Here is a 16,335-nt window from a genome sequence, read left to right as displayed (position 1 = left end):
AGGTATTTCTAGGTTCTTGGTCTTACTCAAAGAATTGAGGAAAGGCATATCAAAGAGGGAAGTAATAAGCTATAAAGAACAAAGCAATATAAAGGTTTAAAATACAATGTCAAGAGGGCAGTGGGCCATTCGAGAAGCCAAAAGGAACCACCAGCAATCACAATTCAGGAACTCCAGGCAAAGCTCAAGCACTCTGCGTATCTTTAAACGGGAATTCCAAATCCACCCCACCCCCCCACCTTAGGGCTGGACCCTAGGATCAGCCCACTGGCACCTCCTCCAACCAGGTGGCTAGAGATCTAAATTACAGGCTTTAATAAAATTCCAAATATACTGGGGGACATCCATTCACACTACCACAGAAATGTTACCGTTTAAGCCAAGCAGAGCTGTTTCCTATGCTTGCTTGACTCAGGCCTCTGCTTTGGCCAGCTGCATGACTAAAATGACCTCGGTTGAACCTGGCTCTAACGTAGGTTAGAACAAACACCTTTGGTCCTGGGTAAAGAGTAACTTCTTTAGCCTGTGGTGTCTTCATTTTAGGCTTCTTTTTTTCTCAATTTCCCCATCAGTTCATGTCCTCATTTACTCTCTGCATAAAGGATGAATTCCTCAAGGAACTTTCATTCATTTTAGGATGGACAACTGGAAACACAACTAGGGTCATACAGGCTGAAAACCCCTCGGCCAAGTACTGAGCATCTGTGTCGTAGATATAAGAAAGTACTGGAGGCTCTAGGTGGTTTATAAAGAAAAGAGATTACTTCTTACTCTTCTGAAGTCTGGGAAGCCAAGAGCATGCATGGGCCACTGGCAAAGGCCTTTGCTTCATAACATGGCAGAGGATATTGTGTGGCAGACAGAGAAGTTGGGCCAAACTAATTTTGTCAGAAACCTACTCTCAAGATAACTATGTTATCTTGCTGTCCTCCTGGCTACATCACCATCTAAAGGTCCAGTACATTTCAACATGAGTTTTAGAGGAGACATTTAGATCATTGCCAACCAGGGAGGGTTATTAAAGGAAGGAAAATCAAACAATGTGGCTTTTAGGATGACTGGAGGCTGTCGTAGATTCATCTGGGCTTACAGAAGGACACCATACGATGTTCCCACAGGGACTGAGAACCCAACAACACATTTCTCAGAACTTATTCCCATTGTTAAGTGATGCATGACTTTGTTGTTTTGGGGAGTGTTTACTATTTAATTGAAATTAGGTAATCTTTAATAGGCTTTGCTAGTTGCTGTCCCATTACACCTGGTACATTCTAAGCATGTTCCCAGGCCTTATGCGTCATTATAATCCCATTTTTACCTTTGGCCAATTTTTGAATAGCAAATAGTCTTATACTACTGAAACTCTTAACATTTTTTTTTTTAGTGCGCGCAAGAGAATTGGTGTGTCAGGGTCACTAGCCACTGTACTTGAACTCCACACGTGTGCGCCACCATGTGCGCGTGTGTGACCTTCTATGCTTGGGTCACCTTATGTGTCTGGCTTACGTGGGATGTGAAGAGCCGAACATGGGTCTTTAGGCTTCCTAGGCAAGCTTCTTAACTGCTAAGCCATCTTTCCAGCCCTGAAACTTTCAGCTTTTTAAAATTTGTTTTGTTTTTTTGGTGGCATCCCTCTCTAGCCCAGGCTAACCTGGAATTCACTATGTAGTCTCAGGGTGGTTCAAACTCACAGTAATCCTCCTGACTCTCCCTCCTGAGTGGTAGGATTAAGTGGGTGTACCATGCCTGGCTTAACTTTTTTTTAAGAAAGAGAATTGGCATATCAGAGCCTCAGCCACTACAGTTGAACTCCAGGTGCTGGTGCCACCTAGTGGGCATGTGTGACCTTGTGCTTGCCTCACCTTTGTGCATCTTGCTAACGTGGGATCTGGAGAGTTGAACGTGGGTCCTTAGGCTTTGCAGGTACGTGCCTTAACCGCTAAGCCATCTCTCCAGCCCCCAGCTTAACATTTAAAAAATACATATTTTTTATTTATTTATTTGAGAGAGAAGAGGGACACCAGGGCCTCTAGTTACTGCAACAAATTCCAGACACGTGTGCCACCTTGTGCATTTGACTTACATCAGTACTGGGGAATTGCATCTGGGTCCTTAGGTTTTACAGACAGGCACCTTAACTGCTAAAACCTCCACCCCAGCAATTTTTTTTTTTTTTTTTTTGGAATTGTATATGTGTGAGGGTGTCTGAGTCAGAATCTCTTGCTTAGCGCATCTGGCTCTATGTGTGTACTGGGAATTGACTCCAGATTGGCATTCTTTGCAAGCAAGTACCATTGTCCAGCCCCATGCTATTGAAGCTTCATTGGAGTTTAATTGCATTGCATCAGCTTTAGAGTTGTTGAAGATGGTGAGACTCAAGGCCATGTCTTTGTGACAAGGAGATTCAAGGAGATTCTGGATTTTCTTATCTGAGACTATGTTGCTAACTCGAGGCATATCTTATGACGTGCCTTCTGCTTATGCTGCCTACCCACATTTCCTCTGATAGGGTCAACCTCTCCAGACCCAGAAGGGGAATTCTCATTCCTTAGGGAGTAATTGTTTCCTATGATGTAGTTGGCTTATTAGACATATATGATTTGATTGCCATTTTTTGTAGTTCTTGTTGCTGGGACAAAACACCCAGCTGCAAACAGCTGATGGGAGGAAAGGCTGTGTTTTGGCTTACAGTCTTAGGGGAAGCTTCATGATAGTAGGAAAAGATGGTAGCGCTAAGACTGGACATCATTTCTGGCACAGCAGGTAGAACACAGCAGCAGGAATTAGTTGGGCTCTGGCAAGGGGGAGCTGGCTATAATGCCCCAAAGCCCACCTCCAGCAACATACTTCTTCCAGCAGGCCTCTACTTTCCAAATTGCTCTCAGTTGGGGACCAGATGTTGAAAACACACGAGTTTATGGGGGCCATCCAATTCAAACCACCACACCATCTTTATGCCCTGTGAGGAATCCACTGATAACTGAATGGTCTAGGCACTGTGAATATGGAAGAGAGACCACAGACTGGTACAAGCCTTGCCATCAGCTGTGAATACAGTTTGTGGTGTGCTGCTTCATATTACTCCCATGTCCGGCCCCACTTCCATGTAGAATCACAACCTACCCCAGATTCTTAGGTGAACATGGAGAGGTTCATTTGATTTGCTTTGGTCTGACAAGCTACTAGCTTTGAAAACTTAAAAAAGACTATATGTTAGAAAAAGATTAATAAAAAAGGCTGATACTTTGATCCGTGGTGGGATGTGTGTGAGAATGAGCAGAGGTCTCTGAGTCCCTATTTGTTTTCTGTGCATATTCATGGTGCCTGCAAGGTAGGTCAAGGTCATCAGAAGAAGGTGAGGCTCAGAGAAGTGCAGTGTTTATGGAGTTAGCAAATCTCTTAGCGGCACAGCATTTGAAAGCCAACATTCTGTCTCTTTCCTGAGTTGTCTCACCTACCTGGTTTCTAAGTCTCACATGCTTCCTGGGTTTTATTCTATCTGCACAAGGTTTAATTAAAAATCCTTTTCCAAAATAATTTTTAGGTTGATATTCTTAAGGCAACCGCACTCCCTCTATTGAAACAGTTTGGGATTGATGGAGAATCATTTGAGCTAAAGGTAAGAGTGTTTGAATTTCCAGCTGTTTACATCTATAAGACTTAAAAAAAATTTATGTGTATCTGTATATATGTATTTGTGGATGTATATGATGGGTGTATATGTACATGTTCATGCCATGGCACATATATTGTTGCAGTCAAGTTCGCATTGCTGGTAGAAGTCACCCAACCAAGAGCAGCTTCTGGGAAAAGAGGTTTATTTTGGCTTACAGGCTTGAGGGGAAGCTCCACAATGGCAGGGAAAAGTGATGGCATGAGCAGAGGGTGGACATCACCCCTGACCAACATAAGGTAGACAATAGCAACAGGAGAGCTGACAAATACAGGCAAGGGGAAACTGGCTGTAATACCCATAGGCCTTCCCCCAACAATACACTCCCTCCAGGAGAAATTAATTCCCAAATCTCCATCAGCTGGGAACCTAGCATTCAGAACACCTAAGTTTATGGGGGACACGTGAATCAAACCACCACATTCCACCTCTGGCCCCCATAAACTGATAACTATCCATGATGTAAAATGCAATGCATTCAGTCCAACTTTAAAAGTCCCCCTATATTCTTTTAATCCCAATGATGTTTTTACATCCCCATAATGGCACAGAATAAACTCACACTGCAAAAGATGGCATTGGGCATAGCAAAGAAATATTTAAGCAATACATGATTTAAACAGGGCAAACACCAAACTGTAGCTCCAAGTCCAACAACTGTAGCCATTGACACGTCTCCAAATCTGATAACTAACCAGCAACAAGTCTCTGGTATTCCAATTCCGCCCCTCCAGGTAGGCTACTCACAGTCTTGGAAAACTTCATCAGGGCCAGCAGCTTTCCTTAGCAGCCATCTTGTAGTCCCAGCATCTCCACTGGGTTTCCACTGTAACCTACGATTCATCCTCATGGCCCCATGAGATCTCCATGCAGACATCCATCAAACCTGCTTCACACTGCCCATGGCCATTTCCAAAACACAAGACCATGTTGCAAACTCAATGACCCTCTCTTTCCTGCATTTCTCATACTCTATAATATCAGGTAGGGTGGCAGTTTGTTAATCCAGGGGGTAATAAAACAGACTTTGAAGAACAGGACACTTCTTGAGCACTCAGGCCTCTCCAAGAGTTTACATTTCTTCCTGTTGCCCCAAGTGCAGGTCAGCTAGCCCAGTATCAAAGGTTGTAATCTCTCAATTGCAGCTGAATGGGCAACAGTTCATACAAAGATTTTTCTTTCTGTGTCATATCCCTCTGCTCACATCAGTTCATTTCTAAGCAAAGCAACCTTGCACAACTTCTCAGGACATGGGCATAATAGCAAGCCTCACACAAACTACTAGCCCAGTCCAAGCAAAGCTCTTTCTCACTCTCATAAGCCAAACCTCATAGTCCACAGTTTACCGCATTCAGGTCTTTCAACTCTGGTCAGAATAGTCCATCAAGCTGTACTCACAGCACTGCAAGGCATCTCTTAGGCCAAGGTTTCAAATCCTCCCACATTCCTCTTGAAAATCAGCTCCAGAAGGCCAAAGCCACACAGTCAGGTGTCTAGCAGCAACCCCACTCCTCGGTACCACTCTACTGTTGCAATCACGTTCTCATTGCTGGTAGAAATCACCCAACCAAAAGCAGCTTCTGGGCAGAGAGGTTTATTTTGGATTACAGGCTCAAGGGGAAGCTCTACAATGGCAGGGGAAAATAATGGCATGAGCAAGAGGGTGGATATCACCCTCTGGCCAACATAAGGTAGACAATAGCAACAGGAGAGTATGCCACACACTGGCAAGGGGAAACTGGCTATAACACTGATAAGCCCACCCCCAACAATACACTCCCTCCAGGAGACATTAATTTCTAAATCTCCATCAGCTGGGAACCTAGCATTTAGAATGCCTAATTTTATGGGGGACACCTGAATCAAACCACCACATGTATGGAGGTATGAGGAAAACCTTGTGGTATTGCTGTCATTATTGTTTATTGCTTTTGCTTCATGTGTGCCAGACTAGCTAGCCCATGAGCTTCTGGATTCTCCTGGCTGTGTCTCCCATTGCTGGAGGCATGTTGGGATCACAGACACATGTACCACTTTCTGTTCCACTTTATGTGGGTATTAGGGAGTCCTTTAATTGCTGAGCTATTCCCAGCCCTGTAAGACACGTTTTAAACCAATTCCTTGAAAGAGATATGTGTCAGCTTTGAAGTCACCATTATAAATGACCACCAACACTTCCGATTTTGAAGAGAAAGTGGCCCTTTAATCTTAGTAGCCAGCAGTTGCATTGTATTTACTTGGCAGGAGGTGCTGTTGTATTTCACATGCATTAAGTCGTTTAGTCTTCACCAGTTACCTAAAGAGCAGAGTGGCAAGGATTCTGGCTCTTGTGTCACCTATAGTCACCCAGATATATTATTTGTCCAGGAGCTCTCAGTGTGATTGCCCTTAGGGATTTACAGTTTCCAAAGCCTAGTAGAAGTGCTGGAACTTGCTGGGTTGAGATACCAGGAATCCATGCTTTGTCTGTTTTCGCTTTACTGCCTCTTCTCCTCCTCACTGTTCTGTACAGATTTTGCGACGGGGAATGCCTCCAGGAGGAGGAGGTGAAGTGCTTTTCTCATGTCCTGTGAGGAAGGTGCTAAAGCCTGTCCAGCTCACTGACCCAGGGAAAATCAAGCGCATCAGAGGAATGGCGTATCCTTTCCCTTCAGCTGTGTGCTCTCGCGTGTCTCACCACAGTAACACCTTTACATTTTTTTCCAGTTATTTACAATTTAGACAACAGTCTTCTCTATGATTTAAACAACTAAATTTGTTATATCTGCCTAACCATGACTAAAATTGATTTGTTCTTTTTCTTCACTTAATACTTAAAGCATATGGCTCTGGGGTATGAGTCAGTTTCTGTCTGTCTCTGTCTTATTTGGGGCCATGAATACTTGGTTGTCTCTCCCTCTCAGATGAACCATCATCTGGAGAAGGAAATTAATTCTGCTGACCATAATTGTACTACCACATTTACAGTTATGTAGGGCATGCATGTGAGGTGATAGGGGTTGCTAGCTGTGGCTGGTTGAGAAGGGAAAGTAATAAGTGAGGATGATTTAATGTTACTTGGGGGGGATCACTTTATACACTTTATTTTTAAAATTTATTTTATTAATTTGAGAGAAGGAAAAAGAAAGAGGCAGATAGCAAAAGAGAGAACGGGTGTGCCAGGGCCTGCAAATAAATTCCAGATGCATGTGCTACTTTATGCAGCTGACTTACGTGAGATTTAAGCTTTGTCAGTGTGACTCAGTAGCTGAGGCTTTTAACCTCTACTTTATGCTATGGAAAGGGGATACTATTTGAATGAGCTTTGAAGAATAGAGACCTGCTTGGACAAGAAAGGGGGAAATGCAGAAAAATGGGCTGTGGAAAGGAAGTTGTGCACCATGATTCTAGGGCATGCCCAGCAGTGCTGTGTGGCTGGAATTAGGTAGTCAGTGACAATTGTTGGACATAATTGGGCATGAAGATGAGCAGGGTCTGTGAAGAGCTCAAGGCTCATCTTTTCCAAAGTCAGTAATTGTCTTTGGTGGAATCATTTTGCATATTAGGAGGACAACTTTAGTGGTAGTGTATGAACTTAGTAAAAGTTTTGTAAAGCATCAGCCTGAAAAACATCACCTAGTGGCAGCTTTGAGAGGCAAGGGTAATGAAGGTTTGTGCCCTACAGAGAACTAGGGAGCTGGTGAGAACTGCTAGTGAGAGAGGCAGAGTACACAGATACAGACTGCCTGCTTCCTGCTACAGGAATAAGGAGGCACTGAGGGGATCTTGATGGTTCTCACTAAGGCTCGTGGTAGAAGTTTGCTCTGATAGTAGCTTTAAAATTTTGGGGTGGGGTAAAGTAGGTGTTTTATACATGCTAAGTTTGATTGCTCCAGGTAGATAAATCTAGGAAGGAAGTTGGAATTGTGGATCTACAACTCTGGGACACAATGAGAACTAGAAATGGATGATTGGACTGAGCAACCCTGAAGAATGCAGAGGAGGCTGGAACCCTGAAGAGGCCACCAAGGCTGGAAAGTATCGAGGCTGAAGACACGCTCAGTGGCAGAGCACTTGCTCAAAATTGGAAAGTAAAAGCCACGTGAGAAGGATGTGAAGAAACTAAGCCCACACCAGCACTTCTAGGGCCTGAGGAGCAAGTATCAGGTGGGGAAATCTAATGGCCCAAGAAGAGTTATTTCTAGATGTGATTGATGGTGGCAGAATGCACATGGTCAATTGTGAGTTACCGTGAGAAGGAGGTTTTGGAATGGTGATATATGTTGGAGCTGCTCTCGGAGAATCTTCACAGGAAGAGGAGGAGAAAGAAAAGTAAGATAGTGGTTTGACAAGGAGTGAGTGCAAAATATACTCCCCTTTACAGAAAACTTGGTAATTTGGGTGCTTTGTAAATTGGAGACAGTGAATTTTTGTAGGAAAGTGGACATGTGAAGAAGCAAGGCAGCCAGGTAGGTAACAATCCAGGGGCTGCAGTCAGACAGGTAAGGTTGTACTGTGAACTTTGCTGCTCACAGAGAGTAGCTCGTTGGTCCCAGCCTTGGTTGACTCATATGTCACTAGGCCTGTTAAACCTATTGGGCTGGAATGAGGTTAACTGAGGTAGGAGATAGGCGAGAGTGAGGCACTGGCTGGTATAAGGAAGAAGGCATCCACACATATATGGTAGCTGTTGTTACTTGTATCTTATTTCAGAAGGGCTAAGTTCAAGTCTACAGGCTGGTTCATGGTAGAACTGTGGAAGAGGTTGGAATCACCTTACAGGTTTTACTGCGATGAGATGGAATGAACAATGAGGGGAAGGATGGGGTAGGATAAAGGCTGGTGATGGTGGTGTGTAGTGACTGGAAGATCATAGGCATGTGGACTCAGCTGAAGTTGACATTTTATCAAATGGTGGCAGTCTGGAGGGAGGAATAGACAAGGCAAGATGGCCTTTTTTTTTTTTTGCAGGGATGGAACCCCTGGGCAGGGTGAGTGGTGTGTGGTGCAGGAGAGCAGGTGAACCAGTTTGAAGCAGTTTTCCTGGGTTGCATCTCACTTAGTAAAGTAGTAGGCTCCCCATCCTGGAGAGGACAAGATGTCAAGGGGTTGGAACCTTGGCAGATCTGAAGATCAGGTCTGGTACTGTGAACAAGGAACTGTATTTAGGGAACATAATTTGGGCGTTTTCATGGTAGAAGTAGTAAAATTGTAGGTGTTTAACAACAGATTTACATGGTGTAGGTGTTGGAAGCCAGAGAGCTGTTGCCCTGCTGATGTTCTTTGAACCTTCCCTGTGTGGTGCCTAAGCCTGGACATTTGTGAAGTCTCATATCCCTCCCCTCCTGAGTGAGGCAGGGGCAGAACACCTAAACCATCCCTCACACGGCTTTGACTCATAGGGACTTTCTCTTCAGTGGCCAGGAAAGTTGACTCAGCGCCCTGTTCACAGTCCTGTCTGTCGACCACACATTCCAGCTAGTGATCAGCAGAGCTGCCCACTTAATAAACACCTCAAAGGAATGTGGGCTCAAATTTTCACCTCCCTTGCCAGTTTCTGAGCCTGGGGGGAAAGAGCTGACTTTGGAAAAAGCTCTAGTTTCATGGGTTTTTACTTGCAAGGCTGACTGACAGTTGGAATGAGCATGGTAGTTGTTTTTTCATAGGAGGAGCAAGTTGAGGGAACTGTGGTTTTAACTGAGTTGCCCCCCAAAGCACCTCTTGCTTTCTGCAGATTAATGACAAGTAGCCAGGGCCTGGTAGGGAGCTGGTGTTGGTTCCTGCCAGCAGCTGTGCTAGACAGTTGTTAGTTACCTCTTACTGAATACCACCCCGCCTGATTTTCCTGCTACCTAGGGTGGGACAGGAAAGGAACACTCGGTTTTAGTTTTGTGGTACTGCGCCAGAGCTCATGATTCAGTGTGTCAAGAGTTCAGTGAAGAAGTTGAGGTAGAGGCAGGAGAGGTGGGTACGTTGGGATTTGTGGGACAATGTGCTTTCCTTTCCCTGATTGTAGGAAAGCCAGTTTGAGAGAGTTTTTTTTTTTTTTTTTCTTTCATCACCTACTGCATACATGCAGGCACACACACAAAGCCTCTTGGTTTCCATATCTCTGGAAGGGTGGAGGATGATGTTTTTAGGAATTCAGGTCTGTTTAATTTTAAGCAAATGTCTTAGCTCTGTATCCCATGGGCTTACTTTGAGATTAAGTTCTAGCACTCGGATTTGTAGTGCTGAGCATAAAATGAGATTATAATGTATGTAAAAGAACTTTGGGAGCTGTGACCAGTGTGAGGTTATGTGCAAGATAATGATGTCTCCTGATCTGTCCTTACAAATTGGGGGAATGGGTAGGCTCAGGCCCCAGAAAGATGGCCCCTACTCAGTCCAAAGGCTATTGAGACCTGGGACTGTTTGTCTAAACTATGGTCAAAAGAACATTCTGGACAAAAATGTGGTGATGTAACTGGGCTCGGTGTGCATTGAAAAATCCTTTGCTCTTTCCCCATTTCAGGTTTGTCCTTTGAGTCAAATCAAATATTTGTTGAGCATTTCTGAGTACAAATGTAGTGTATTGGAGGTGTGAGGGGTTCAGAAGTAAAGTCTCTACCCTTTTGGAGTGTGATTTCCATGAGGAGCAAGAGCAAAATGTGTATCTAAAGATATGGTAAGTTCACTCAGACCAGTTGAGTACGGGTTGGGGGCTGCAGGAGGAAGGGATCACTGTGCCAGAACAGTGGAGGACGGAGTGAACATTGGTTCCAGGATGGGAATCTGACAGCATGATCCAGGAGGTTTAGGAGTCAAAGAGGATTTAGTCATGTAAGGAAGATTGCTTGTTAGCCAAGCAGTCAGGCCGAGTCAAGCCAGGGTAGTTAGATGCCTGGTCAAGTTTCTTGTACAGCATTTTGCTTCTTAGTTCCAATTAAAATTAAGGTGTTATTGACAGTAGCTATTGAATACTTAGGCTGGAATGAGCAAACCACACTTTATCTGATGGACTTGCCACATGAATTTATATCAGGGTATTGGGACAGTTACATGTATTTTTCAGTATTTTAATTCCATATACAGCCAGATTTGGGAAGTGCTCAGTCCTTTCTTGCCTCGTGTGTGTGTGTGTGTGTGTGTGTGTTTATGAATGTGGAGACTCAAGTGCTATAAGGCACAAATGTGAAAATCAGAGGATGCCTTGAGTTATTCCTCTCCTTCCATCTTGTTTGAGGCAGGTTTCTTGTTTACTTCTGTGTTTGCCAGATTAACTGGCCCATGAGCATCTGAGAGATTTCTTTTGTCTCTGCTCACTTTCTTGCTGCTGTAGGCTCATGCTCAGATTCCAGACAGTAGTATCTTAGTGTCTAGCTTTATGTGGGTTCTGGAGATTGGAATTGGGGTACTCATGCTTACACTGCAAACACTTCATTTACTGACCCATCTCCCCAGCCCCTTACTTAATTTCAATTTGAAGTGATGTTGGCTAGAGCCAGTTTCTGTTATACAATCTGTTTTTAGGTAATGGTTTCCATATTCTCAAGCACCAGCCTTTTTGCTAATTTCTTCCTCCTTTTCTGCAAGGCTTTGTAAATTGCTGGATTACCCATTTTCACTAGAGGATAGCAAGTAAGTGGAGGATCCTCTATCATGCACAAATGAAGCAATTTATTCTTAAATAGTAGGAAATAGCTCTGTACATTTGTAAATTGTAACCACCTTTCTCTTTCATGAAATGTTTTCTGCTTCCCCATTAATGTAACAGGAGGTGGTCTAGGATTGGTTCAGGTCCACCCCAGTGTGGTGTCTGTTCTGGCCTTTGGTTCTTAGAGACTTCCTGTTTATTACAATGAGACTGGACAGAAAATAGCAAATTGTTTTCCAGTGTTTACCTCAAAGGGGGCCTGAATCATGACTTGTAGAGGAATAGGCATCTTCATACTTTGTAGTGTGGAGCTACTCTAGATAAAGGTGGGTGATTGGGAAGTCAGGGTATGGTTCAAGAACCCTGGCTTTATATTTTGCAGTCTAAGATACAGATTTTTTATTTCATCATAACCATTTAAGTCTTTTCAAGAGAATGGGCACACCAGGGCCTGTAGCCATTGTAAACTAACTCCAGATAGTTGCACCACCTTGTGCATCTGTCTTAGGTGGGTGCTGGGGAATTGAACCTGGGTCCTTAGGCTTTTCGGGCAAGTGCCTTAAACGCTAAGCCATCTCTCCAGTCCCTCTTGCTTGTTTTGAAGCAGGGTCTCACTGTAACCAGGCTGTCCTGGAACTTACTTTGTAGCTTTGGCTGGCCTTGAACTCATGGTGATCCTCTTACCTTGGCCTCCCCAGTGCTGGCACTAAAGGCATGTGCTACCACACCCGGCTTCTAGCTTGTCATTACAGTTAGCAAGTTCTTGCAGTATCAGAACTGACTTTCCTCTGCCCTGAGATCCTAGCAGCATGGCCTCCTTAACTGCAGGCTGCAGGTACTCTGTTCGTGTATCGCCTCAGATGGCAAATCGGATCGTGGATTCTGCAAGGAGCATCCTCAACAAGTTCATTCCGGATATCTATATCTACACAGACCACATGAAAGGCATCAACTCTGGAAAGTAAGTGTCTGCAACCCAGAATCTACTACCTGAGCCTTTTCCACAGGTCTGTTCTGGTTGCAGTTAAAACTGGCAGTGCCAGTGCTGTGCTGCAGAAGAACAGTTTCAAAGTTAGTTCCTGGCATTGTCATTGTCACCAGCAAACATTTCTTTATTTTTATTTTATTTTATTATTTCTTGTTCTTTCATGGTAGGGACTCACCCTAGCCTAGGTTGACCTGGAAATTCACTGTTGTCCCAAGCTGGCCTCAAACTCATGACAGTGCTTCACCTTTGCCTCCTATGTGCTGGATTAAAGGTGTGTACCACCACGCCTAGCCAGTGGACAGTTCTTGATTGACTGTTACATGGAAAGATCCCTGTGGCCAGTTCTGGGAGTGCAGTGAGGGTCCAGTCTCTATCCTTGGAGAAATAGAACCTTTTGAGAGTGCTTTAGCATTAAGTCCCATCTGCACTCTACAGTGAACAGATCTTTCACTTCCAGTAAACAGTTTAGAAAAAGAATCCTCTGGTACCTCACTGCAGGTCAGCTTTGCTCTTCACCTTTGGGAACAACACAGATCCTAAATCTGGATTGTAGATTTGAATTTGGCTCATTTAACTTCTGTGCTTAAAAAAAAAAAAAAATGGAAAAATAAAGCTGGTTGTGGAAGTACATGCCTATAATCCCAGCACTTGGAAGGCTGAGACAGGAGCATCATAAATTCAAGGCAAGCATGAAGTACATAGTGAAGCATTGTCTCAGATAAAAGAAATAAAAATTCTAAGATATACCAGTATGCAGCTGGGGCCAAGAGCCACTGGGAGAGCAAGACAGAGGGTCTGGTAGGGGGAGAGGGATGACTAGATAGAAACTTAAACTTAGGGCTGGTAGTTTAGCTTAGTAGAGTGCTTTCTTAGCAGCCTTGGGGTTCTATTTAAACAAATAAAAAAATGAAGAGCCAGGCGTGGTGGGGCACGCCTTTAATCCCAGCATGCAGGAGGCAGAGGTAGGAGGATCACTGTGAGTTTGAGGCCACCCTGAGACTATATAGTGAATTCCGGGTCAGCCTGGGCTAGAGTAAGACCCTACCTTGTAAAGTAAAAAACAAAAATAAATAAAGATTAAGAAAATTACAGTGACAGAATGAAAGTGTTAGGCTTTGCCTTTGAATTAGAGACAAAGAAATTAAGCAATTAAAACCATTTTTTTAATTTAAAAATTACACCTATAAAAAACTGAAGGAATAGTACAGTAAACATTTTTATATCTTCCTATTGCCTGTAGTTGACAGTATTTTACTATATTTACTTCTTTGTGGATTCTCTTCTTATGCACTGTTGGTTCCTTTTTTTTCCTTTGGCTTTTTGAGATAGTATTCTTGGTTAATCTCAAAATTATGGTGATCCTTTTGTCTCTGCTTCTTCCTGAGTGCTGGGATAACAGGCTTCTCTATGGATTTTCTTTGTTTTTATTGTGTGTGTGTATGGTGCGTAAATGGGCACATATACTACGGCATTCTTGTAGAGGTCATAGGACAACCTCATGGAGTTTGTCCTCTGACCACCTTCTTTTTGAGACAGAGTCTCTGGATTTTGTTGTTGCAAGTAAGTTGGCCCACAACCTTCCAGATTGTGGCTGTGCTTTTCATTGCTGTAGGCACGTTTTAATCACGTATGCATGTGCTTAGCATCCAGCTTGATAAGTGCTGGAGAATCAGATTCAGCCAGGTTTGCAAGCAAGTACATTTAACCATCAAGCCATCTTCCCAGCCCTGAATTATTTCAATGTGAATAATGACACCAATATCCCTCCTTCTACCCTCACCCCAGCTCTCACAGCATTATTTTGAATCTGGAGTTTTCAGGTTTTATATCCTAAATTTTATTTTTAGGACCAGATTTTGAGATTAGCTGTTGTGGGTTAGGAAGTTACTTTCTTCCTACTTGCACCACAGTTTGGTACTTTGCCATTGTTCTTTTTTGTTTTTTTCAAGGGAGGGTCTTGCTCAAGTCCAGGCTGATTTGAAATTTGCTATGTAGTCTCAAGGTGGCCTCAAACTTAAGGCTATCCTCCTACCTTTGCCTCCCAAGTGTTGGGATTAAAAACATGCATCACCACGCCTGTTTCATGTAGCTCGTTTACTCAAGGTTTGTCTTAACTTGAAGAAAAAAAAAAGATATCTTATAATTTCCCTCTTGTATCCACAAATGCTGTCCTGCCCTTTCCCTCTGGTACCACTAATGCTGTCCTATCATTTCTCTCCTCTTTTTTTTTTCTGGCATGTGTGTATGGTGTGTGTGTGTACAAACATGGATGTTTAGATTTGTGGGCACATGTGTGCATATGGGTACCAGATGTTAATGTTGGATATCTTCCTCAATCACTGTCTTTCTGAAGCAGGGTCTCTCACTGAACCTAGAGCTTGCTTACTCACCTAGACTAGCTAGCTTGCCAGTGGAGCCCCAGGGTTTCTCTTGTCTTCATCTCCCCAGTTCTGGGATTACAGGTGCTCAGCATCACACCCTATATTTTACTTGGGTCCTGCGATCTGACATGTGGTCCTCAGGCTTGTGTGACAAGCACTTTACCATATCCCTGGGGAACTTCCACTCCACCCCTTAGTTGCAGTCCAGAATTAAGGTGTCAGCTGTTATAGCAGTTACTTTTTCATTGCTGGGACAAAACTGTTGACCAGAAGCAGCTTATGGAAGGAAAGGACTTATTTCTGGCTTACTGTTTTGAGGGGAAGTTTTTTCATAGTGGGGAAAATATCACATCTTCACATAAGAGAAGTATAGTGTGCTAAGTGTAGCAGGCCCCCAGTGACGCACCTCTTTGAGCAAGGTTCCTGCTCCCAAAGGCTTCACCAGCTGGGAATTAAGTATGAGGCTTAATTACACCCATAGGGCTATGGGGGACATTTTACATTTAAACCACCACAACTGCTTTCTGTAGAGGGGACTGCAAAGAGCTGAGAGAGGGCAAGGTTAACTGTCCAGGGCTAGTCCTTTCTCTTACCTTCACATCATCAAAGTAGGCAGGAATGCAGCAGAGCAGGTCTGAAGGCCACACTGCCTGCCACTAGCTATATTGCAGCTTTTTATAATGCCATTTGGCCTGGTACATGATTAAGTTTGTACTTGTTAACCGTAAGTAGCCTTTCCCTTAGTGCAAGATAGAGACTTGATGTACACTTATGGGATCATCAGCTCTAAAGCCTCATTTAAAAATTTACTAAACAAGGGGCTGGAGAGATGGCTTTAGCAGTTAAGCTTGTTAAGTAAGTCTAAGGACCCCAGTTTGAGGCTTAATTTCCCAGTACCCACATAAGCCAGATGCACAAGGTGGCACATACATCTGGAGTTCGTTTGCAGTGGCTGGAGGCCCTGATGCATCCATCCTCCCTCTCTCTGTCACCCTCAAGTAAATAAACAAACAAACAAACAAACAAATAAATAAATAAAAATAAACAAAAAGCCAAATGTGCAGTGAATGGTGGTGTAGTCTCTAAGGTCATGCCTGGGTATCATCCTTGTCTGATGTAATGAAGTATCCATACCAAATAGGCTTGTTGAAGTCATGACTGAAGACCCAGGGAGTCAGCAGGCTTTAGCTTGTGTCAGCATTTTGACCTGGAAAAGCAGTACACATTTCACCTTGGTTCTGCCCTGTGTGCTTCAGTCAGCTGTCATTTCTCTAATAAGCTTCATGTCACCAGAAGGAAGTGTGAGGATATAATGCCATCCAAAAGATGTCTGTTTTGCTTGCATGTGTGTGCCTGTACATACTCAGCCTCTGTGTCTTTGAATCCACAGGTCTCCTGGCTTTGGGCTGTCACTCGTTGCTGAGACCACCAATGGCACCTTCCTTAGTGCTGAACTGGCCTCCAACCCACAGGGCCAGGGAGCAGCAGTGCTTCCTGAGGACCTTGGCAGGAATTGTGCCCAGCTGCTGCTTGAAGAAATCTACAGGGTAGGTCCTCCGCCCCGGCAGGTGGTAGGAAAGGAACAGCAGAAAAGCAGTTTGCTGTCTCTCCTTCTGACTCTTCCCCAAGAACTTCAGCCCCAGGGTCTGTGTTGAACATATGTGGCAGGCACATAAGT

General features: G+C 43.8%; 1 protein-coding gene across 1 annotated transcript in view; it reads left to right on the top strand.

Moving 5' to 3' along the window:
• Rcl1 (RNA terminal phosphate cyclase like 1) overlaps nt 1-16,335 on the top strand; it is a 56,077-nt gene that overhangs the window by 24,625 nt on the left and 15,117 nt on the right. The window contains exons 4-7 of the mRNA XM_004653174.3: nt 3,545-3,619; nt 6,186-6,310; nt 12,124-12,249; nt 16,048-16,204. Coding sequence (XP_004653231.1) covers nt 3,545-3,619; nt 6,186-6,310; nt 12,124-12,249; nt 16,048-16,204 — 483 coding nt within the window. The remainder of the gene's footprint in view (nt 1-3,544; nt 3,620-6,185; nt 6,311-12,123; nt 12,250-16,047; nt 16,205-16,335) is intronic.

The sequence above is a fragment of the Jaculus jaculus genome, chromosome 1, assembly GCF_020740685.1.
Source record: "Jaculus jaculus isolate mJacJac1 chromosome 1, mJacJac1.mat.Y.cur, whole genome shotgun sequence".
NCBI classification, from domain to species: domain Eukaryota; kingdom Metazoa; phylum Chordata; class Mammalia; order Rodentia; family Dipodidae; genus Jaculus; species Jaculus jaculus.
The sequence above is the reverse complement of the archived record's forward strand: the minus strand, read 5'-3'. Positions and strand labels throughout refer to the sequence as shown.